This window comes from Hyposmocoma kahamanoa, unplaced genomic scaffold (assembly GCF_003589595.1).
Source record: "Hyposmocoma kahamanoa isolate Upper Pololo Valley unplaced genomic scaffold, ASM358959v1 63, whole genome shotgun sequence".
Taxonomy (NCBI): Eukaryota; Metazoa; Arthropoda; class Insecta; order Lepidoptera; family Cosmopterigidae; genus Hyposmocoma; species Hyposmocoma kahamanoa.
Window position 1 is genome coordinate 17,833,300 of NW_020653851.1, and position 26,485 is coordinate 17,859,784.

Genomic DNA, 26,485 nt, shown 5'->3' on the forward strand with positions numbered 1-26,485 from the left:
TAAATTTTAAATTTGAATTGTTCCATCTTCCTTCACTTTCTCATTTTCTTTTCGTATCACGGTCACTCCCTGCTCGACCGCCACAACAGTCGGAGCTGTTTCAAATTCCGACGCGAATAATCGCTAATTTTGGTTCTTTACTACGTTTATAATCGTTAAATAAGCTAAATCATGTGTAATAATTTATAAGTCTACAGCCTTCATGTACGTATATCTGTAATTCAGTTACTCGGCCCATTTAGGGGTAAGTGCCTTCATCGTAAAGTGTAGGAAGTGTTTTATATTGTTGTACCTTTTTTTTACATTTACCTTTTTATTGTTACAGCCCTTTCTTTTAACTTTATTTCTTTTGATAAATTTTGTGGACCGGAAGTTTCCCGTTCCATTGCCTTGAACCTGTTCACAGCTAGTTAGGGTTGCAACACTTTCATCTGTAATGCCAATCTAGGGCAACTAAATATATATTAAAAAAATTTGAAATTGTTTTGACTTATGTGCTTATGTCTGCCGACCCTTTTTTTTAAAAGCTTAGCTTAGCTTTTGCTATTAAAAAAATCAAAATTTCCAGCAAATCACCTGTCGATTCCGTTCGTCTGTGATCCTGGATATTTGTATTTTCTTCCGACCCATGGTGGCAGCAATCTTGGAGGGGGTACGGGGAGCGGGGCGAAAGCGAAAGTGGCCAACTGCTGGCTGCTACTTCAGACGTCAACAGCTGCTATCTGTTGACAAACAAAAAAACTGAAAATGAAATGAAAAATTCCTTCAAAACGCCTAAAGTACGTTACAACTCAGATACCGGATGTCAAAATGAGTGCGTCTGATTTTAACATCCTGCATTTCGAGTACAGATATCCATCGTGATATTGAAGAGCTTTCCCTAATGATACCCAATTCGCATTTTTTTACATTCAATTGCTATATATGAAAAATGAGTAAGGCAACCTGTGGAACGGTACAAAGTACGTCATCACTCAAGTATTGAAAAGTAAAAATTATGTGAACATTCATTTCCAAAGCAAAACACGTACTTAAGGCGTGATTAATAATATGTTATAACTATGTATAGGTACTTGAAACCTCAAATAACATTCTTACATAAAATGTATAGCTTACACTAGTAGAACTCTGCGTCAATCTTTTCTAACTTACTTTTAGTAATCAAAGGGCAACTAGAGTCAGCAAGGGATCGAACTATTGCCTAACTATTATTGAATTCACGGAATTTGAACGCGATTTTATAAAATTGGAGTATAAAAGGAAACTAGTCGGACTCTTTTAAAGCAGATATACGTAAAGGTTAAATAAGTTGGAAATGATACTATTTTTTTATATTGATTTATTTTTGACTCGAAAGAATAGTATAATTTCCAATTTGTAACAATCCCGTAAACCAGGGTTAAGTAAGTATTGACATGTCGATAGAGATTTAAACATCGTTAAATAAAAAAATGCACCGAGGTGAGCCTAATACTAACGATATACCAACTGTTAAAATTTCTTTCACGAAAATTGGAATTGTTCTATAAATAATTTACGAGTAAAGGGGTTTTATATACCACGTTTTGCCGCTGCGTGTACGTCGAGACATTAATGACGTCAGTTTTCTGATGAGGATCGCTAACGGTAATATTGATTGTCCAGAATTGTTGTCACATATAAAGTTTCGCGTACCTGGTGCGTGCATTGAGACTTTTAATAATACGTCACAAAATCACCCAGAATTTCATTTGTTCTGTACAAAATTCAGTCAGATGGGAAATGACCAAACGTCACTTTGACATCACGTGTCTGGCCATGACACACTGACTTTTGTATATTTGGCTATTCTTTTGTTATTGCATTATTTGTTTAATTACTCATTAGATTTTGTGTAATTTTGTTTTTATAATATTTTTGCTTTTTTTGTAAGCACCTTATATTGTTTGCTAAAGGTAGAAATTTGTAAATAGCATTGGATTACTTATATTTAAGTATAACTATAATTGTATAATTATACAGTGAATTTTCCTAAAACGTATAACGTAAATAAAGTAGCAAATATAAAATAAGTATGTAGCTTGATTTATGGTTGATTGTATAAGATAATAAGGTGACATCAACTCATACAGCGACAGTACTGAACAAAACCAAACAAAAGAGGCAGAATCACGCGGATATTAACGTATCCATAATACATGCCGAGACGGTAGGTCACGGAGATTTGCATAATAACCCAGCTATAGCCCCACATGACCCTGTTTCCACCCACCTACTGCGAGTTTCCTACAAAAAATGCTTCAACATTGTTGTAATTGAAACTGTACACTAAAATGTCAACGGTTTTTGTAATTAGAACGAACATTTATTAACATCGAGTCAGTGACACATTGAAAATCTGTACTTTAAAACTAAAGGTAATATAATTCACGATGATCTTCAAGTGTAAAAAAAAATATTACCTTAATAATCACGTGGTACTTTTTAAAAAAATTTTAATTTTTCAATTCATACGTGATTTATTTTTAGTAACCTATGAAATAATACAAACTTATCTTAGGGTTGCGATAACTAAAGTGCAAGCAATTAATTTCAAGTTGACGCATTTTTTTCTTAAGTGCAGGCTTTTAAATCTCAACATGCATAGCGAAGGCCGAATGTCGCATAAATGCACCCTTTATGCCCTTTTATCGTTTGATTTGTACAATAATGATACTTTCTCTACCTTTCTCATTCTACTAGAGTGGTATAGTTAATATTTTGTGATTTTTTGTTATAAGTGTTTGTCAGGGTACGTTCCCGTGCCCCACATTTTTTAATGTTCCATTTTCTAAGAAAATTATTATCGTACATTATCTATGATGTACAACTTTCGATTGATAAAATCAATACTGTTTAAGTTTAATGAATAAAAATAAAGGATAAAAGCTGTTTTGGCAGCATGATAGGTTTTGTATCCTGAAATGCAATTATATGAGTTATTTTTGACGATTCTTAGATTCTAGAGTCGGATTTTATTATTTTGGAATCAGATTAAGCTTGCAATATGCCATTAGACTTTATTAACGACAATTGAAACTTCTCTATTAATATATCGTTCAGCGTGTGGGTGGTTTCGGTTAAAGGTCAGAGTAGTTTGGTCACCGTTAAAATGCGATATTGTTCCGCAGTGGTAACTAATGGCCATGGAGATAAAACTATGACACATTATTTATTAAAGTTATGATCGATTTTAAATGTTTTTCGTTTATTATTAGATATTTAGGATATCAGTTTAACAGTCGCTCAAATTCGAATTTTTCCCGTATTAATACGATTCATTTTGCTTGGGTCGAGGACACGGACACTGATTTTATTTCAGATATTATATTTAACAAACCAAATTAAAGCCATTTGAAAAACGTGTTTTTCTTTCTTTTTTTTTATAAAAAATAAGCGCGCATTTGACCTCCATCTCACCTGATGGAAAGTATTGATGAGGATGTAGCATGCATGTATATCGTACACTACACGTGTTCTATTTAGTTCAGTTGATATAAAAAAAATCATTGATATATGTACCTATTGAATACAGCGGTTTTCTTGTAAATTTCGAAGCTTGAGTTTTTTTTTCTATCGTGAAAATTTTTAGGAGTCGTGTTTTCACACCATACAGTAATCAGTGTGTTTCCTCAATTTTACTATATTTTTCTCCAAATCGATTGACTCAACACTTTCACTTTTATGCGGAATCAACCAATCCCATTTGAGGTTGTATAGACTGTTAAAGGTTTTTGATATCTCATATATTCACGAAATTTTTGCCAGGGCACACTTAACGATTACACTTTCTATATATTGTATCGAATGTGATACGACCTTTTATTTTAACTTGACACGGTTCAGTATCTGAAACGAAAAAGACTCTTTACTAGCCATATCTATCCTGTTGAAAAAAGGCGTCCTTTTCTTTCTTTCACATCTTTTGTCAGACTGTTTGAGCAAAAATGATTAATAACCAAACAACAAACTAAGTGAAGTTGACGTAGTTTTCGAAAGGCACGTGCCTCTGTTTGTACTGATCAATCACATTTACCATATGTAATCGAAAGGTTAGTGTTGTATATATTGTGAATAGTTACAGAATGTACTATTACAGAAATAGACGCTCCCAGTTGCTGTTCAATCTATGGAGATCTTATGGTCTTGCGTGTGATGTCGTTGTTGAGAAATTGATTCAATGTTGTCGTTAGCACAGTTTGAATTGTCGTCATGTTTAAAATTTCAACAATATTAACATAAAATTTCCTTTTGTTTATTTTAAGGTTAGAAAGCATATAAAGTCAATGTTAGAAAGTAAGAAAAGAAACTGTTCTACAAGTCGAACTGTCAGTAAGACTGAATCCAATACAGGTTATTTCAATAGCGTCAGGTGGGGTAAAAGAATATCGGGGAAGAGGAACTGGATGCCTTAAGACGTTATAATCTAAAGAGTTTAGCACTATAATAGTCTCTGAGTGGATAAAACAGACCAATTGGTTTAAGCGATTAAAGAGATGTCTCTACGATGTTTCTAATCCACAAGGCGAAAAAAAAAATTGTGTTGTGAAATTTTAAGAAAACGAGGTAAACATTACCTTTAGAAGAAACAAGATGACTGTTCTTTATACCCCATCTTTTAGGGGAAGAGAAACGTTAGCACATTTTGCACGTTTTCGGCAAATACATCGTAAGTATTGAGTTTAAAGTATGTTTTTTAATGTTTTTAGACGTAGCATTTCATAGATAACAAGAGTAATAAAGTTTAATGAAATTGCAACGAAATGGAGGTAATGACATTTTTATTTAAATTCTTTAGTTACTTCCTGTCGGTGGAACTTTATGTGCCTCCTGCGTGCGTTTGAACATAACTTTGCATGATTTCAAGTATTTCTGGACGTTGTAGCCTTTTTATATGACCTAGATCAGAGTACCAAGTAGCATAAAACCACATAGTGAAAGTACGTTATGTGAAATTGTTGTAAAACACGCATTCTTGGGTTTAAAATTATATTTAGTAAATAACAGAATTTCATTATATTTTCGATATTTTGTTTCAGCTCTGTAAAAATTTATTATTGTTGTTGTTTATTCAGCAGTTGGTTAAAAGTATCTAGACATGGTTATATATGAAGTGATAGATGGGAGTGGAGGGGAAGAAGGAGGTTTGTCAGGAGTGGTACATGTACTGTGCCTACCCGGTGAGAGATAGACGTGATGGTTGTAGTACAGCTCCTTGTGAAAAACTTCGTCCTGTTAAGTTATCTTAATGTTAGTATGTTAGCTTACTTAATCCGATTTTGAAGGGTTCTTGTGAAATTACAGACGCATGGGACTTGTCAACTTACATATGTTCCAGGATGACAGGCGCAGGTGACTACCACACATGTTTGCGATTTAAAACTCTGTGTGCCATTGCAACGGTCATGCAGGGGCGTGTCGCTTACCACCAGGCGCACGACTTGTTCGTCTCTTCAATTATCTAATAATAAGGTATCATAAGAAAATATTGTCTAATGTTGGTTAAAAATTGTCACTCAAAATTTGCTTTAATTAATTATACTTTATTTTCATAATAAAAAAAGTGGAACTGCTTAGTATTACCGGAAACAATCTATAAATTCCAATTGAAATCTTCATCGTAGCTATGATGGCATAATTTTTATAGTAAAACCGGTCGTAGAATGAGCTATAAATAGAAACCGTTTAAAATTCCACTTTCTATTTTTAGAATCGCATATGTAACGTGAGATTATTACAACTGTATAAGTGAAAGAGTGGATTTTTTCGGAAGTGAACGTGCGTCTCATGGTTACTTTCTTGTTTAGTCTGTTTTGTTGGTATACAAGTGTAATGCTCGTAATAGGTACGTGTTATGTTGCGTCATACAGGTTCAATTCTCAAAAAGAAACGTGATATAGGATAAGATTGCCGTGCAGGATGAAGCGTGGACCCATAATTATCATATTCAGTGATATTTTGTGTGACAAATATAAGATGTACTTTGAGTATTATGACTTTCTTGTTTACTGTGTGTTTGTAGTCTTCAAGATTTTATAATTAAACATTTGCATGCTATGTGATCCCGAACCACGTTTGTACTGCTACTGTTTTATTTTTCTATTACAAATTTTATTATAACATTATCCTCATCATCCTATCACAGTCCACTGCTAGACCTCTTTCAATGTGTGCCATTTCACCAAATACCATGTTAGAAGATTAACATTTTAGTAAAGTTTTAATGAAAAAGATTCTTTCATTGTTAATTATTTTTTTACGGGCAAACATAGTTATCGAAAATGTAATCGCGCATACAAGAATCAGTCAAAGGTCAGTCTCATTAAGATTGTCAAGATCTTTTAATGACTTAACACGTGACATTTAGGACATTAACTTAAAAAACATTTGAACGATAAACATCAAAAAATCTTTCGCTGGCAAAAAACAACTTAAAAAAAGTCCAAGAAGGAAATGAATTATAAGGTAATCTTTTCAAGTATTATAACATTGATAAAGAACAAAACTTGACGCCATCTTCAGATAATGTCAAAACTCCTGGCAAATTAAATTAAAAGGCATCGCGGGTTTTAATACCCTTCGTTTATTACGGCATAAAGTGCTAAAGCAGTTTCTGTTGCTGTTGACTAAGTTATGTCGCAGATTTCCGAATTCATATTAAACGTACAGGGTACAGAGGAAATAAAATATGGTAGAAGGAGGTTGCATATGAAATTTTCCGGCATTGGTTTAGATGTGATTCATTATATAGTAGCAGTAGAGTCCTTGTGCAAGAGTTCGTCCAGGGAAGTACCTTACCAATTTCTGCCGCCAAGTAGTAATGTGAGTATCACTGACCAAACCAAAACACTGTAGAAGAAACAGCACTTTGAGAAAAAGCTGCAAAAAGAATTCTTCGGTTTTTTTGTAATTTTTAAGGTTAGTAACGTAAAAACATACATACAATGTACCTTGTACTTTAGATAATGAAGAATTATATCCAGCCATTTTAATTTTACTTTACAAAATATGCTATTTCTATTGAAGAACGACTAAATTTCATTTACCTTATAAACAACCGAAAGATTTTTGTTGTAATGAAGTTACCAACACTGTACAGAGCTTTTCAGTGTTTTGTGTTTTGTCAAATTACACGTACGTGGAACTTTCTAACATATCGCACTGCTAATACAATAATATAACAATTCAAAAAGTGTATTTTCTCAGAATCGATGAAAAACTAATTATTCACGTCCCGTAAAAGGTCATTGAAATTTATGCATAGGTTAAGGTTTATTACACATAGCATTTACATTTAAATATAAAAAGGAAAAAAACAATTAAATTTTTTGAATAAGGACTGTTTCGGCCAGTCGTGCCTCACACAAAATGTGTCTCGTTTTGAGTTCAGTAGATATGTGTAATTTGTTTTTTACAAAATTCTAACGACGGTTTTATTGACGTGTAGAGAATTGAAAGAAGAAAATTTTACGTTCAATAATGGTAGAATCTTGAGTTTCACATATTTTGAGTTACAACACAATTGTAATAGAAGTGCGATATGTCTCAGGGTGACGGGTGTAATAGCAATGCCCCTCAGATCTTTGCGATTGAAAAAAAAATTGTGTTCAAAAAAATGCTCATCTTATCACTTTGTGTCATAAAAAAAAGATTTATTTTCCGAACTTTTTTTTGAACTTCATGAAGTTTAAAGATGAAATTGATCGTGTCTTACCGCTTATCCAGGTCACTCTCGTTCCGCGTCCGACAAAATTACTGTCAAATAAGTCAAAAGTGTCAAACATTCAACTAAAAGACGCATGATGTGTATTAAGCTTCATATTTGACACTGTTTGTAATTTGGTCGAGTATTACTTATTTGACTGTAATTGTTTCGGACGGACGTCGAACAGAGAATGTGGGTTGACTCCCAGAAACAAAACGTATTGAGTGCGTACATCGAGTATACAACCAGAAATAGAGCCGAAATAAGGGTCATACATTCCTAGTAACTTACCAGTGATACATCACTTATAAATATCAACTCTCGTTTGCACTGAAATAAAGACAGCGCAAACAACTAACCTGTGTGTACGTCTCCGTATATTCCAAAAATATTACAATAATGTAATAAAGATAATATCTCTAAAAATGGCGTGCTGTTCCATTGGGTGGTGTGGGGAGAAACAGCAAAATATCTAATTACAAAACAAACGGAATCAAATTTCATCGGTAATTAAAATATGTAATTTTGCAATTTTCGTCCATTATTACAAAGCTCAAGTTAACTGGTCGATTTGAAGTGAAACAATTGGCGACACCTGTCAATGGTTTCGAATTCGGGCTGGCCAGTTGGAGCGCAGTTGTCACAGTAATGATGTGGCAGAATAGTTTTCAAATAAATTAAATGACATTTCGTCTCTATTTCTGGTTATATACTCGATGAGTGCATAGCATAGCATGTGGCGATGTTAATAAAGGTATCTCTTATGCTGCAATAATGGAATCACTTTATAAACAAGCTATTAAATTCAGATTTTTGAAGTTTAGGATTTTGTGAGTATACTCTCCTCATAATTGAGAATCGAGACATAATAATCGCAGATTTGTCATATAAATCGTCGGTTACCGCCTGTTTCTAGCTGTACGTGCTAACGCATGATTAGTCTCAACTGCGGTATAACAAGCCTATAAACACAGTGACCTAGCACCCATCCCCGCGCGTCCCGCACCCCGGCCCCTTGACCCGTTCACTGCCGGCACGACGCACACAGAATCTTGCCGCCCTAACGCACACTAATGCGCAATGCTCAGGTTGTGGAAAATCAATGTTTACATTGGAACCTGCAGGAAAACGTGGCCATTTTTAATATAATGTTAGCAATTGTCCTGTGCACGATTCCTCATTAAGTTTTAAAAATGCAATATCGAAGAAGTTTCGGTCATTTAATTTGAACAGCATAAAAAACATTTTAACGTAACGAAGCCACAGAGTCGCGACTCAACGTTAAAGAAAGTTAAGAAAAGTTAGGAGTTTAACTAGTCGTGATTACAAGCTCGCAATTTGCTAAAAAGCGTAAACCGGAGTTTGAGGACAACAACGAAATAAAAGGCGATCGTATAATTAATTAGTTACGTCGTATTAGTAAAACATCATATTATATTTTTCGTAATTTATGTTATCGGCATTTTTATTATATTTACGCATTCTAATACTACAATTCTGAGCGTTTCAAACGTAGTAATGTGATACTTACGTAGAAAAATGTATACTTCGCTACGAAGCGTCTACGATAGCTCTACGATGTGTCCTACATTCACGTGACTCAGCGTGTTGCATAGTTTCACTATGAACGTATTCTTTGTTACGCATTTTATCGTGGCGCTAAAAATTAGGAAAGCGTGCGTAATAGTTAGCAAAGCAGTTCTGATAGAGGTGTTAAGAATTTTTATAACGATTTAGCGCTACGATTGTTCGGTTTTTAGTTTGATTGATAAACTAAGCTTATCGTATATTATAAGAAAAAAAAGTGGCAGTAGCTTCAGAAGCAGTAAGCGCTCCTTGTAAAAGGTTTCGTCCAAAGAAATAATGCAAGCATTACTGCGTTCTGGTTTCGAAGGGTAAGGGTGCTGGTGAAATTCCAGGCTTCACATTTCTTCTTCACATTCACATGGGACTTGTCAACTTTGTCTCAGGGTGATGCACGCTGTGGCAGTGTTCCTCAGATCTTTGCGATTTAAAGCTCTAATAGTGCAACTGCTATGGACAGGCGTGTCGCTTGCCACCAGGTGCATGACTTGTTCGCACCGTCACATTTTATTTAAATACGATTTATACCTAGTATAGAAATATTGACGTAGGATCTTATGAAAGTTCAATCCTCATAATTAAAAAATGGTTTGAGTAAGAAATGACGTGTTGTTTTCGGTACCATATGAAAACCTTAAAATTTCTCAAGGAAGTTGTTTCAAAGATTTCATAAAACATGAGTCAACATTTATCGTCACCGAGTTTTTGACGTCATTACAACTTGCAAATAAATATAATGAATGTTAGTAAGTATTTTCCTCGTATTCTGGAATAGGACTTTGTTTTTTGGTAATGATTTGATGAACGTCTAAGATTTTGTTTATATATATTAGGAAAAATCGAAATTTGTTATTAAAAAAATGCCATTTGTGATGTAATAAGGGGAAAAATACACAATAACACACGCCATATTTATTAAATATTTTCTCAACTGTTAACGTTTTTTTTTTTCAGCACATCAGTGATGGGTACCTTCCCTTTTTTCCTCATGGCTCATTAAGTTTTTTCTTAAAAGGTTAACAAAGGCATGAAAGCGTAAACGATAGGCCTTGTGTAGAGGTAAATAAGTGAAAAAAGGTGAAAAAGGCTTTCACGCACGAAGCACTGAAGGTTGATTCGTTACCGACCAATGAATAAGTTTTAAAAAGTTCAAAATTTACGCAAAAAGGGCAATGCCTTCCATTCTTAAACGCTTCCATAATACTGGAGGTTAACGTAAAATGTCTCTTGTGGAACAAACTTCCTATTTGGCTATAAAAAAAAAAATATATACTTCTAAGGTTTTTTAGTTTTGCAAATACGGCCTCTGAAAGCAAACGAACTGTGTATTGTGTGACTGAATTGAATATATCAATATCGGGAGAAATGTTTCCGTTCTTTTACATAATTTTACTGTCAATTTCATAGGAAAAGAAGATATTTAATTTTCCGTACTGAGGTGTCATGTTTTCGTTGTTCTTTTGAGGTTTTATTTCCTAGATTTAAGGTGGTAAATAAATTATTTACATAATATTCGAAATGAAATAGAAAGTTTTATAGCGTAGCTTTGAAACTAACTAAATATTGTGGCTCCAGAAACGTGTGACGAAATATGTACACGACATCGTTAATGTCACGTAGTAAAGTGAGACTAGAGCTAGAGGATAACCCGAATTACAAAATGTCTATGCTCAGTTACGGGTGGCGTCTCCGGGTCCGGTCTCGCACCTCTGAGTTTTTCGGAATTTATGTACGAAATTTATATGTACAAATATCCCACGAGCATGCAGTGAATGTAAGAAGAAGATTTCACAACCCTCGAAAAACGTGTGAAGTCCAGAAACGGAATTGGGTTAGACCGTGGCGTACCCTCGCCTGATAGGAGACCCGTGCCCAATAGTGGGACGGATAATTATGTTGATGATGATGATTAAAATGTATTTTTATAACTGGCCTCATTTTTCAGTAGAACGTTAATAAGATGATGTACAATTTCTATTAGAAGTCCGTCCTAAAATAAGAAAAGCTATTTGCGATATTTGCGATACGACTAATCGCAATTTCGACCTTTGTAATCCCTCTAGACTAATAAGTGAGTCGAACGAAAAACGATTTGCAAAGGACTGTAGTGGAGCGTAGGCGAGCAGTCTCCACGCCTACTCTCCCGGGCAACGTGCAGCTCAACGACCAGGCCAACTTGAACTCTGGATTATTCTGCTTTCATGAAAACGGGTGGTTCCCCCGCCCCTTTTCGTGAAAGTTACGCGTGACCGTGAAAATTACAGGCGAATGTGTGGGTTCAGTTTCTGATGGTCTGGTTATCAGTACACGTACTACACAGGAATAATATGATACTTGTACGGGAGGCAATTTGTGAAAATAAATACGTTCGTGTTGAGCATTCCGTGTGTTATGAGTAGGTGTCTTTACAGATTTGATTTTATACTTTTATATTTTGCGAAAAATGTTCTAAGTACCACAGTATTAATTCCGGGAAGTTAGGCTCAGAGACTCCCAGAATGAAGAGGCATTTTCTAACGGCTTTTATAATAATTTCAAGGGGTCTGCTCTCGTTCTCCATCCGACATTCGCCCGAAACAATTACTGTCAAATAAGTAATACTCAACCAAGTTAAAACACAACATCAAGTATGAAGCTTCATTCGCATCATGCGTTATTTAATTCGAGTATAGTCGAGTTTGACTCAGAAATCTATTTTATAGCATTTGGATAATGACCTGTTTAAAAATTTATCCACCGGGCTATAATCAAGGCTGTATCACACGCACACCATTGTGATATCTCTAAAATCATGATTTTAGATAACATGAGCTTTTTGTGCGTCATTAATGGCGGTTTTGTGCCTCTATCGACATTAAAATATAATTTTGCGTACGAGATATAAAAGCAGATTAATTCTAGTCGTTTTTTCAAATTGATGTTCTTTTCTTCTAGAATATGGTTGATAGTCATTTATTCCAAATAGAACACTTTTAACCTTCCAGCGGTCGCGCGCGATCTCAGAGATCGCAGCGAACTTATTTTACTCATTTTACAAAAACTGTAAACAACAAACGGTTGCGCGACCGTGATATCCTCGAGGGGGTGAGGTACTTCCCCTTAGCAGCCCTGTGACATTCGTCGCAAGCGCACATGTGTCTTTATTTGTGTTTGCGGTCTCAGATTCAACGCGCGTTGCCAGTCGTGTTCCGGAAAAATTCATGGAATTAAATTGAAACCTGGCTGAGTATTTCATGTTATTTGTTTTTTATTTCTTTATTACTTACAAAATTACATTATTTTATGTAATATATATTAAATTATTTATTATTTCACTATTTGTTGTAGACACAACATGAGTTACGAAGAATCAGAACGGCGTGCAGAAGAGGCGGAAACAGAAGATAAAGATTTTGATGATGTGAAACCATTGCTACTGATAATGAGTAGGTTATCGTACTATCTACTCCTAAAAAAAGTTAGAAGTTTTTTATTTTGTCTTCCTTTTTTTATTTTATAAGATTCGAGATAGTAAGTAGAACATCATAAAAAAACATTGCGATTTCAGAGTTCCTTCAATATTGATGACAATATTGATTGATCTAGATAATAATCTATTATAATTCTATCCTAATCGTTCATAAGCACACATGAACGATTAAGATACAAAATTTCATCTCATTTTATTATTTTGTTGAATTTTAACGCTGTGTGTCATGATTAAAATTTTGAAGTTTTATACACTGTTCAACAAATAAGTACAAATTAAAAAAAAAGTAAATAATTTTTTTGTTTTTATTTATATAGATAAAAGACTTTTTTATCATGTGCTACACAACGTCATGAAAATATTCATTGGTCTTCTCAAACTGAACGCGTAAAGTTGCAGTCTTACAGACCGCACGCGACTGCTTATGTTCGGCACAAAGGCGCGACGACTGGAAGGTTAAATAATTGAACTTTAACATAAAGAGTATTCATTACTTTTTTGTTTTTTTTTTTTTTCAAACCAAGGAGTGTGTCTCTCTCACACACACACATACTTATTAAGGTCTAAGAATTTAAATTCTAGTATATAAATTGTTTTTACTATTGATTTACTCTTTTTTTTTGCACCTAGAGCCCCTAAATAAAAAATATATTAAGGGCATTATTAATAATACATAACATTTAAAGTTCTTATGTTTTCGCGATTATTACAAATAGGAAATCGGAAACGGATCTATATTATTTTTTCAAAAAAAGCAATGTTTTGGACTTTTTACAAGTGCCGTAGTCATGGCTGACATATAGTAGTTACATTGGCGATGGTTAGCTGTGGAAATTGATGTTTACAATGTTCAATTTCAGTTAGTTAGACAGGAAAGAGCAGCGAATGACAGGTTGAAAAACAAGTTAAAGACAACTCTCTCTGAAATTATAGTATGTCGTAGTTGTGTATATTATAATTATGTTTTCGTTTTTGCATAAATCAAACACGTTTCGAACTAGCGTAGACTTCTAAAGGATGTTGATGGACGAGTAACTTCAAACGACAGTCCATTGTCTAGACTTACCAGTCTGTATGTAGCGTGACCTTCCCGTGGGGGAGGGAGGTAGGAGGATGTATCGTATCGGGAATTCCGATTCCCTTTCAAATATCGATATCCGATTATACGATATTATACCCGATAATAGTCGTATTGGGTTAAGTTTTAAAATACGGTATGTGTTTTTTTTTGTTTATATACAACAGTAGTATAATTGCATAATAATAAGCATAGCTATTGGAACAAACTGGTGGAGTAATTTCGCATAAAACAATTGAATATTATGGTGGTAACACATCCTGACATCCAATAAAACATAATAAGCATAGCTTTTTTTAATTTAAAGTATAATAGCATAATATTCAGCTTATCTTTAGATTCATTGCTGGTCACAACGCGAGCAGATTGGGTACTTCACACACATGTTTCGTCATGATATTTTCCTTCGCCGAAAAGCTCATGATAGATTTCAAATTCCAAAAAGTCACGAGGTGCAAGCCCGGATTCGAACCCTCTGTTTGAGAGGCTGTAGGTTAAATTATTAGGCTACCACGGTTCGTTAAATTTAAAGTTGTTATTTTTAAATGCTTTAGTACATACGTAGGTAATACATAGTATCTCTATGTATTTATTCCATCGTCTATAAACAGTAGTATGTAAATTTATATAAGTTCAGCTTTTAGTTCTAAGCCTTAACGATATCTGATTTTTAATTTTCTAAACCGAAAACCCATAAACTGCATTCTTACATTCACGATATGTTATGGAGTGCAGTTCAGTTTTTAAAAGCAGTACGACATTAAAGTTCTGATTTTGAAGTTCTGAATTTTAGAAAACAATTTTTTTTCTGAATAATTATACGCCAAAAGGTAATCATTTTTCGAAATAGACCGTAAAAATATTCTATACAGTACTTAATAAAGAACATATTATTTTCCATTTGCAAACACAAACGAGTTGTTTAATATTGTTATGAAATCTTAACATATTATGTGGAAATAATATTGTTGTTGAAGTTTGCTGTATAAGCGGCAATTTCCGAGAAATTAGGTCCTTTTTCTTAGAATCGTTTTTGTAACGTATTACTTTTAATACCTGTTAAGATCGAAATATGTTTGAGTAAATTTAACATTTAAAATTGTAGGTCTAAATTCTGAAGTTTGCCATGTCTCTTGCCTGTACTTTTTTCTTACGTTGTATAAAACATTTATCTTAAACTTCCGTCTTCGTAATTTAATTTACTATAAATCTTTCTTTTCATCTTCATTTTCTGTAGATTCATTCAAGAATATATTCCTATTCAAGAATATATTTCGCACCCTATATATTCTGTTTTCGGCGTGGGCGTACATGCGCAGGTTGACACACAAAGGTAGAAATTTAGTCTCTTTGAATGTATGCGTTGGCACGTGGATCTCCGGCTGGTCTAAACAGAGCCACAAGTGGTTAGGAGATGTACGTATTACTATCCCTTGTTTTATTGGTTAATGTATAATGCAATTTTGTAATTGACACGCTGTTTGGTGTGTCAGAGGGACATTTTGCTAAAATACGCATTCAATGATTTAAACCGTTAACCAATTGCAGATTAAAGCCGGCTGACAGTCAGCAGTATACGTTAGACCCACGGAAGAATACTAGTATTTATGTGATCTGTGGTTGGACCTATAAAGAACCTGAAACATTAGTTTGTTTGAGGAACAAAATGCAATTCAGGGCGCCTTCAAGTTAAAGACACCACATTAATTCACACGGAATGGCCTTGGGTCGGGCAGAAAAACCTTCAAGTCTATGCAAAATGTTCGAAAACGACGTCGCGGGTTTCGTTTCTGATCGGATCTCCGACGTGAAGCGTATAACGTAGTTCTTATTGTATGAACATAAGGATTTTTCTGACCGGCTTAAGAGTCTATACGGCTTCAAATAGCCTAGGTGGATTCCTCATAACAGTGAAAGTGTTGAATAAATCACTTTGGAAAAAATATATAGAAAAATTGAGGATATACTATACGGTGTGAAAACACGATTCCTATAAATTTTCACAATAGAAAAAAGAAACACAAACCCATCTCGAAATTTTACAAGAAACCCATTGTGTTCGGTAGGAACTTTATACATACCAGTGGTTTTTTTTTTTGTTCTATCAATTGATATACATTTTTCAAAAGTAAAAAAAGTTCGTTAGTAAAAAATTTAATCCTGAAATAAAACCAGAGTCCCTGACGTTTGACCCAACCAAATGAACCGAACCGTATTAGTACGGGAAAAAATTTGAATTCGCTGAAGGTCGCTTGAAGCTGAGGAAGCTGATCAACTCCTAACGCGAATCCGTGTCGATAAGTGTGCTGACTCCCTTAGACGCTTATAGAAGCTCTGCAGTGGTGTTCTAGTAGTGCTCTACGTATTACTTAATTAATTGTAGCAAAAGTGGTGCGCGCGTGTCACGACAGTGGCGCTGCGATTGCGCTGCTAGATATTGTATGAAAATTAGTAATGGAACGGCTGCTGTGCCATAGATGCTCAACTGCTTATCATAACATAAGCGTCTAGTTTGAAGGCGTCTAGTTTTAGGTCCGAAAAAGTAGTTTCATTTCCAATATTTACAATAAGTCTATTGTATATCTATTTGAAATAAATAACTAATAAATATTTGGTTATAATTGTCGTTTTGTTAAACGTGGATTGAGTGTGTACAATAAATTATTAAATCATTAAATATTTTTCATGGAAATCTAATTTTTAAAATTATACTGTTCGTAGTGTGTATATATTTCAATGTAAGGTACGGAAAAGGATCGTTTTAGTAAACTATCAATGTAATTCATGAAATTATTATACCTGAAATTGGCGATAGAAGTAACAAATTGCCCCTAATGACGTAAGTGCTCAATTAGTTCTAGTAAAATTGTCACCTGCAACCGTAGTTGCTGTGGTTTATTTAATATATAATGTTATAAGGACAAAGGGATTCAGTAATTTTATTACTTTGGATTATGGAGGCACTTTCTCGCGATGTATCGTGGTTGCTTTTTTATTGGTATCGTTATTTCTTTTTTTTTTATAATACCAAATGATGGGAAGAACAAGTCGTGTGCCTGGTGGTAAGCGACACGCCTGTCTATAGCAGTTGCAGTAATACTCAGAGCTTTAAATCCCAAAGATTTGAGGGGCACTGCGCCCGTCACCTTGAGACATAAGTCCCCATCCAAACTGGAACGCAATAATGCTCACGTTATATCACCTATTACTGCTAGGCAGCAGTCTCTCTGAAAAAAGTTTAAGGAGACCGGTATCATGACTGTGGCATCACAGTATAGTTACTCAAATTTTGTACGCACGTAAAAACATACATAATTTCATTAAGAAAGAAGATATTCATAATATTAACCTTAGAACTAAGTCCAAACTCATGGTACCACGACTTCGTTTAACTAAAGTAAACGAGCTTTTATGGGGAACTGTATACGTTTTTATATTAAGATTCCGGATTATGTTAAGATTATCATTTCCTAAGTTTAAATCTTACATCAAAAGTATTTTATCGAGTTCTTAGGTTTTCGCGATTGTTGCACAGAGGAAATTAAACTAACGTCGGTTTGTTTGAAAAAACAAATATACGCGATTTAAATCCGGAAAAATAGTTTCATTTCCTAAAAGTATTTTAATTGAAAAGACATATTATTAAAATTGAAGAGTATTTGTTAGATAAAGATGTATGGAAAGACAACATGAGTCTGGATTCCACACAATTAAGATTCAAAGTGTATTCCGTAGCATTTAAGTTTATTTGAAACGAGCAATCCTCTCCCACTCCCTCTTGCTCGTTCTTTCCAGGGAAGCCAGCATAGTGAACGACTTTTACAAAATTCGGGGAGCATAATATTAGTAAAAATAAAAATAGCTGTTTACAAAAATAACAGAAAATGACCAAAAAAATTGTGTTTATTGGAGGTATCGACATTATACATATTAAGCAACAAGGTGATAATACCTTCTCGTTCTCTTGAATAGTTACCTATCCTTCAATGCGATAAATAATTTAAATATCATTTTTAACCGATTTCAAAACGGAGGTTTTTTGTGAGTGTATGTTACTCCGACTTTTGTGAACCGATTTCGTCATCGAAATCGGTTCACAGAATCATTTCTTCTAGGAAGAAATGTTCCTCTTCTACCTCAGTAGTAGGTCCATACGAATTTGAAGAACGGTGACAAATTAGTGGGCATAAGTCCGGTTTATTGCATTTCACCCACGTTCCTTTAACCGATTTGAATAAAACTTGGGAAATAGATGTAATTCCACAAATTTTTAAGGTCGGTTTTTGTTTATTCAGTGGGTTTTCCAGTTCATAGCAATATTGCGGCTAGAGTTATCATTATGTTGATAAGAATTACTACTATTTATTGTTACTTAGTAGGTTCTTAGGTTTAATTTATAATTGAAGAATTAAGTTACGTCATCGTAATATTAAGTCATGCTTTATCTTTGCAGCATTGTTATTGTAATTTAATGTCTAGGTTACTTTAATAATGTAAGTAAGTAGGTAATTATTATAAAGTTATATGTGCGATATATTTGTATCGTCAACTTTCAGGAAAAAGCCAGGTTTCGCGAAATGTATGAAATGAAAAGTTACTCTACATGTTCAATTGTGAGACATTTATGGTTTCGAAGAGAATATTTCAGGCGTTGTTTCCTATATATTCTAGAAACAATTTACGAACCCAGAGAGATTGAACCGCGGAGTAAATGTCACGCTTAGTTAGATCTTTAATTTAATTTACCCATACTCAATCAATTTCCGACGAAGCTATTAAAAGTAATTAAAGCGCTCTATATACTCCGGTACGGTTATTGATTACGTATTCGATACTATCTATGTAAAAGAGTACCAAGAATAAACAGGCAACTATGAAGATACTGATGATGGGTGTGCGAAAGCGGTTTGTTAGGAGATCACAAGTGGAGGTTCATGATCTGTGCTTACCCCAGTATAGTCACGTCTGACTAGTGACTATACTTTATTAAATTCCGCATTCCATAATCGGAGGACTAGACATTAGCTGGGGTTCCAACCCTATGTTGTGGATATTACGAGGATACACACGAAGCGTTTCGCTTACACATTTATGTGGCGAATGGCTAGGGAGTGGAATTCCCTGCCTGCAGAACTTCCTCGAACGCTATAGCTTGGATCTTTTCAAGGCGTGAGTGAATAGGTATTATTTAGGTGTGCGTCGTCCTCATCGTCACTTTCCATTTGGTGAGTCGGAGGTCAAATGCACACTTATTTTTCTATAAAAAGTACCATAAAATATGCCATAGTTTTTTTTTTAAATAATAACGCACACACTCAACATAGCCCCGCACTAGGGAAACCCTGTGTCGCGGGTGCCATGGACACACACATAGACAACCACAAATTACACCCAAACTCACGAGAGAAATAAATGTAGGCCATACACATATTTCTCCCAGCCTGGAAATCGAACCCAGAACCTCTGCATGGCAGTCCGGCATGGTAACCGTTCGGCCATGGAGGCAGTTATATAATATTTTAACACATTACCTAGTAATATTCCACTTATCGATATAGTTTTTTTTTAATAAGACGAAATGTGTTGGTATGCGACAGCAGGCTTATGTTGGAAATGATTATCATTAATTACACGGTTGACTGGTGATCATGGAGCGTCTAACGGTTTGATTGTTGAGTGATTAGTTATAATCATCCTAAGGTTGTCTGGAAGAATCTATCATTTAGTGAATAACCACACGTCTTAAAATTTAAATCCGCGATTTACTGATTGCCTCGGTTAGTCGACAGCCACACATAGGCCCCACCCATTTCATAATTAGTAGCAGTACTAATTATGAAAGGTACTTCCATGGACGAACTCTTTCCCAAGAAAGAGTTCGTCCATGGAAGTACTTAATTCTGCCGCCAAGCAATAGTGTCAGCATTATCGTGTTCCAATTTAGAAGGGTAAGGGTGCTGGTCAAAATTACAGGCACGTGGAACTTGTCAACTAATGTCTCAGGATGACGGGCGCAGTGGCAGGGCCTGTAGATCTTTGCGATTTAAAGCTCTGAGTGGCACTGCAACTATTCTGGACAGGCGTGTAGCTTACTATCAGGCGCACGACTTGTTCGTCTCGTCACTTGATATTATTATAACAACATATATAATAAATAACTAAGAGCATAATACCAATCCATCGCATTGCACCAGTCCCGTCAATTTTTCACTTTATTTTATTTTTTACATAACTCTATGCACTTTGTATTGATCTCAAGCACCTTTACGGACGCGTCTGTGTTATCACAAATGAGCCTCTTTCCTTCAGTTCAAAATCACAAATTGTAAGAAAACGTCTTTAAAATGTTATATGATTTTCATGATAATCACCCACAAATAGTACTTCTATACGTTTCTAATGGTACATATTTGAATAAGTTTTTCGACATTTAAATAAATTAGTAATCTCCATCACCTTTGTCAACCTTGAATGATATATACCTATATTAAAGAATAGTTAGTAGAACTATACGGTTCTTTTGTTGAAACTGTAAAATAGGTACGTAAAGTACAATCGTATATTGTTTTTCGAAACTTCTTTTTGTTTATTATATTTAGTTGTATATTTTCATATAACGATTACAAAATTAACTACCTTGGTTGCCCAGTGCGGTTAACCGACGAAATCTTTCGATTCGACGTTGATGCAATTTGATAAAAAACTAATTCTAAATTGGATTTCGGTGTTCTCGATGGACGATCGATGGAGCTCGCTCGCTCACACTAGCATTTTCAGCACCGGATGAAGTCTGTGTAAACTGGTTGACCTGGGGTCAGGACCTGACTGATATCTTCACATTGCGGGCTTGCTTGCGCAGGTAATAGTACCCTTCCCGTATAACCTTAAAATTAAGGTTGGGTAGGGAGGGCACTGTATTCAAAATTTAGTAGAAGATATGGGATTGTTCAGGGGATCTTCTCTCGTTCTCCCTTCGGCACCCGTCCGAAACAATTACTGTCAAATAAGTAATACTCAACGAAATTAAAAGATAATGTCAAGTATAAAGCTTCATCGCATCATGTGTCTTAAAATTTGGTCGAGTGTTACTTATGTGAGTGTAATTGATTCGGACGGGGTGTCGGACGGTACAGGATCTGGACTCAGATTCAGAACTCTTCGATATTTTAGCCGAATCGTTTGATTGGATATCGTTCGTGAATCGAAGGGCGCTTTCCGAGCTATTTAGAACGTTCAATTTGGATACGATCTCGTTATCCAACAGCGTTTACGGAGTTAGTTGGTGAAATAGATTAAAAGAAAATGAAATTTTTAAGACTTTAAAGGCCTAAAATATATGAATGCTAAAGTATATAGGAATGCATTAGTCTTGCATTAATACAAATTAATAAAATTGAACAAAATTCGGACTTTATTTAAAATAATAAGAGATTTCCATATTAATTCTTGCTTTGTAAACAATCGGATATCCGGTAACTTTCATTCGATAACTGTGTTCTGAAAAACGTTTATAGCCTTTGCCGGTCGAGAAATTCGAGTAATCGTCCGGGTGTGACGTCATTTCGGTTCGGTTTCGAATGCGACAGTTTGACATTCGATTCGGGTGTTGTGAATAAAAATGAAAAGAAATCGGTCGATAATTGAGTTATCGTAAGGTTCTGAATAAACCCCTTGATCCTTGTTTTTTGGTTTTAACGGCTTTTTGCCGTAGCGCCACTTGTGAGAAATCTATGAAAGTTTTTCTTCACTTAATCAGGTATCTTTACAGCTACCAGAGGTTGACAAGAGTTTTTGATACAGAATACTCGATCTGTAATTCAGTTGGTAGAGCAGTTGTCTTAAATTGGCATTACAAACGCAGGTTTGAGTTCTGTCAGATCAAACGAAGACTGATGCGCGATTGATGCTTTGTCAGGGCGCGTGGGATAATGGGAAGAGCTAGAACGACTGTCGTCAGACGATAAATAAAAGATTAAGTTCAAAATGTGACGACATATAATTGCAGCTTCAAACGATTCTGTCGTGTAAACGACAAGGCGGCTGCCGTGAACTGATAAATTGTCGTCACGATTTAGTGGGAACAGCTAAACACGACAGTCGTTCAACGACAAAATAAACGGCCACGACATATTCACGACAGATAGTCGTGATATGGGAACGGGCTAGAACCGACAGTTACGACAAAATGGTAATAGGAACGCGCCCTCAGCGGCTTATCGACCTATAGGTCCGGGCACTTTATAGCTCGGACCTGAAGTCCATACTCTACTATAGTTACAAGAGTTAGTTAATAATTCATATCTTATTTTTATTTTATCAAAGAACTTTCCAATTTATTCAACGTACAATTTGCAAATATTTTATTTTAATAAAGTGAATTTTTTACAAGAAATAATTTTATCAAGTAATTAAAAAGACTAAAATAAGGCGTATTATTGAGAAGTACTGCGGTCCTATGTCTGCTTGGGATTTTTCATCCGAGGAAATATTTCATAAGTTTAGGTAAGAATTCAAAGTGTTATAGTGAATCAATCGACTTCATTGAATCTTGTACCAAACATAGGATCGATTCTCAGAATCAACGTACAATGATTGTTACAATTGTCGTTCAATCTGCTGGATATAAGAACTACACGTGTCCTATACATGAGTCTGCTTGTATGTTCAATTATCGTTCAGAAGTCGTGATGACATTATTAGGACACAATAATAAGTAAATACAAGTTAAGTAATAAGTAAACATTGTTAAAGGAAACATATTTTATTGATTTATATTTTTATTTAGTTATATGGTGATCTACGTCACCACTTATAATTAAGAAAGATTTACCAAAGTTAACTTGTTAAACAATTTAATGCCTTGTGAATTGTAGCAGTAGAACTTCTTGTGAAAGAGGTCATCCAGTGAAGTATTGCCATTTCGTCTGTTTAAAGGTAAAACATACCACATAAGTGACATTTCTACAAAAAATCTTTATATAGCTATGGTAGGAAAATCACTATCTTTCTGCAGGTGAAACTCAATAACAAAAAAGCTATAAACTCAATATGTGGTTTTATCTGCAGAAAGATGGTGATTTTCCTACAACAGGCACATAAATTGGAGATTTTTTGTGGATTTGTGAAATGTCACTTATGTGGTTTTACCTTTAAGCAGACGATTTTATTTTACCTATTTCTGCCGCTAAGCAGTGACGTGAGCATTACTGCGTTCCAGTTTTCAAGAGTAAGGGTGTTAGTGAAATTACAGGCATGTGGGGATCATTAACTTATGTCTTAGGGCGAAGGGCGAGGTGGCAGTACCCTTCAGATCAGACCAGGCCCCTTGATCGGTCCGTCTCTGGGTATCATAAAGTTTTGTTGTTCGTTGTTAATAATACACAACGTTCGGTAACAACACGAACACAGTGACCGGTTATTTTGGCTTACCAGTTAGATAATTGCTAATACCGCTATGATAACGTCTTGCTTTTTGGGTTACGAGACTTCGGACGCTTCTTGTCTGCTGCTAGTACGTACGTGTTACGAGTTACGACTTCGCCAATCTAGTACTTTGCAAGGTCCAACAAATAAGCTAAAACACGTCCGCATACATAATTTAAGAAATGGAAATGGAAGTTACATGCGAACTTATTTTATTATATTTAAAAAATTCTAGCCACTTTCCATTCGACTGTGTGCTTTTTTGTATGTATGTTACGCGCTATCACCGGTTAATTAATGAACAGATTTTGATGATTCTGTTTTTGTCAGAAAGAAGATACCTCAGGAGTAGTACCACCTAAATTTCGAGAAAATATTCCACCTCTAAGGTTGGCAAACTAGGGGATGAATGACTTTTGAGGTCGGTGTTTTAGTACTCACGTACATACATACGAAAAAAAAAACATACAGACGAATTGAGAACCTCCTCCTTTTTTTGAAATCAGTTAAAAAGAAAGCAACTTTCATTTCGTTCGAGTTATCATTTAATCGTCTTTGACATGATAATTTTATAAGATCTGTGTAATTTGTAGTCAGGTTTTATTGCTGCTCGTATTTGTCACAGCCTAAATGTACATTCCAAGGGCAAAAATTCGATTTAAAGATAATAAATATGACTTCATTATGATACAAGCATTTCTTATTTTGTGCAATTTCGTGGCTATAATTTCACTATTACGTCTGCAAATTCCTGCAAAATTGTTATCATTATTTATATTATAGTATATATAATTAAGTAGGTGTAGCAGCCGATAACATTAGCCGACTCTTTGTTTAGGTAACATTATTGCAAATTCACATTTTGTTTAAGTTTCTTATCCGGTTTATTCTTCTAAATTTAAGCCACGCTTTATTATTTTGAAAGTAAAAGCTTTCTCCTCCTGAAAGATAGGCCTCGTTGACATCGAAATCTAATCTTCCAGCCTTATAAAATGTTACAATAAAAAAACAATAAAAATAATTTATACACAACAGGACAGGGCAACGATTTCAGATATGCACTATTACTTATTATTTACCACGGAAGAAAAAAAAAAAGGCCTCGATTACTATCAGGACCGATGTCGCCAAAACTCACACATTCTTAATTTGAAACACTACAAAATCTTGAAATTGTTTGGCTGTAGTTTCAAATTGAAAAAGAAATAACAAATTCTGGATTGTTAATACAATTTAAACTTTCTCCTGTTGGCATATCGTTGGAAGGTCAATACCATCAATACCTATTATTGCAAGTTACGACGTTTTCATATTATATCGAAATTTCAATCAATGTGCTGCCATCTAGCGTTTAATTGCTGAATGACGACGAATTGGAGTTATTAATTTAGTTCTCCAAAAAAAGAAGCGACCCTATTGCATAAGCTACTTTCGTTTCTTGTAACAAAAAAGTTATTGCGATCAGGAGAAAATTTTAAATTTATTAAAATAAAACCATCCAACGTTATGAAATACCACCATGGGTAAAACTTTTTGTACGGCTATTATCAACTCAACTGCCTCTGTGGCCGAACGGTTACCATGCCGGACTGCCACGCAGAGGTCCCAGGTTCGATTCCCGGGCCGGGAGAAATATTTGTATGGCCTACATTTATTTCTCTCGTGAGTTTGGGTGTAATTTGTGGTTGTCTATGTGTGTCCATGGCACCCGCGACACAGGGTTTCCCTAGTGCGGGGCTATGTTGAGTGTGTGCGTTATTTTATTTTTATTTTTTTTATTATTTTGGCACTTTAAAACAGCACAATAAGGCATTTTTCTAGGATTTTAGAGAATTTGCACGAAAGAATAACACAACCATACAAAACAAAGCGAAAATGGCGGACTGAGCTCAGATAGGTCTTTCAAGACCTATAGTTGGCACGCGTCAGACGCTAACTAACTGCTCTACTGTATTTATTGTTCTGTTATTTTAGCGAAGATATTTTGTACTTGTAAGAAACAAGTACAAAATATCTGCGTAAAAGGGTCGCAATGCATTAGTTTATCAGAATCTTATATATGTATACTTAAAACCCTATTCAGAAATAAGATTATAACTTAAGCGTATTTGTTTATGTTAATATAGTAAAAAAACTTGCTTAGAGCGGCGCATTACAAAATCACGGAGTGTGAAAGATAACCGGCACAATAACCTGATGGTATATAACCATAGCACATTCACTCTCATTACGTTACTGCGTCTATGTAATTTTTTTGTTACTAGTAAATTAAAACTATAGGTTAAGAATGTCGGCTTTCGTATTTGTGTCCTTATTTTGTTTTTGTGTAAACAAACATAAATGCTATTTAAATGCTATTTAAATACTATTTATTCATTTATTCTTATTTACAGACCAATGTGTGTCCTAGTTGCCGAAGAATAAATTAATTTGATTTGCCATGACTCAAATTCGGCAGTTTCCTGTTTTTAAGCTACTCATTACATTAAGGTTACCGTCAGACCCGAAATTCAATAAATTAGCCTATCAAATTCACAAACAACTTATCTTCGCCCTGGGTCGCGTGTGGTTGCCTGGCAACGCGTTGGTGCCGCAAGATGGCGCGGGTGACGTCAGCTGAGCTCGGGTGGGGGAAGAGGTAGGGGGCAAGGTTTCAAGCCGAGCTACTATCGCGTCACTTCCCAATGAAAAAGACCCGAGGCCCGAATTGAGGGCTATCTGTCCTTGACGCATTCGTGCGGAAGGTAAAAGTACGAGGCAAAATCGCGCCCTATGATACGCTAAACTGAAAACAAACATGCGCAAACACGTGTAAACAGAGTCGAGTTTCGCTTGATAGGTTATGACATCAACAGACTACCGGTTTGTTTAGTTTTCAAGTGTCATTACAACTGCTTGACCCATGTCAAGTTCAGTGAGAGCGAAAGCGGAGTTCCATTTTACCTATTTGCAAATAATGAGCTTACCTGTTATAAGGTTGCTTTGCAAAGTAAAATGTTACTTGTAGCGTGACTGTTTCGAACAAGTGTTGGATACAGTCACAGTTTGCAACTGAGTCAACAAAGTCAATGTCAATCGGCAACGCGATGATCAAATAGACAACGTGTGCGACGCACATCGGAATATATTATCATTCAACTCGCTGTTAATAAACAAACAAATAACATTACGTGATCTTGTAGGGACAACCGTAAATTGCTTTTTAACT

The 26,485-nt window shown here is 35.0% G+C and overlaps 1 protein-coding gene across 4 annotated transcripts in view; it reads right to left on the reverse strand.

Moving 5' to 3' along the window:
* Window positions 1-26,485, reverse strand: part of LOC113229877 (myocyte-specific enhancer factor 2) — a 118,006-nt gene that overhangs the window by 20,994 nt on the left and 70,527 nt on the right. For 3 of the 4 annotated variants that reach the window (XM_026463557.1, XM_026463556.1, XM_026463554.1), the window contains exon 2: window positions 577-722. In XM_026463557.1, coding sequence (XP_026319342.1) covers window positions 577-630 — 54 coding nt within the window. In that variant the 5' untranslated portion in view covers window positions 631-722. Of the gene's footprint in view, window positions 1-576; window positions 732-26,485 lie in introns of those variants that run through there. The other variant, XM_026463555.1, reaches the window with a different exon arrangement.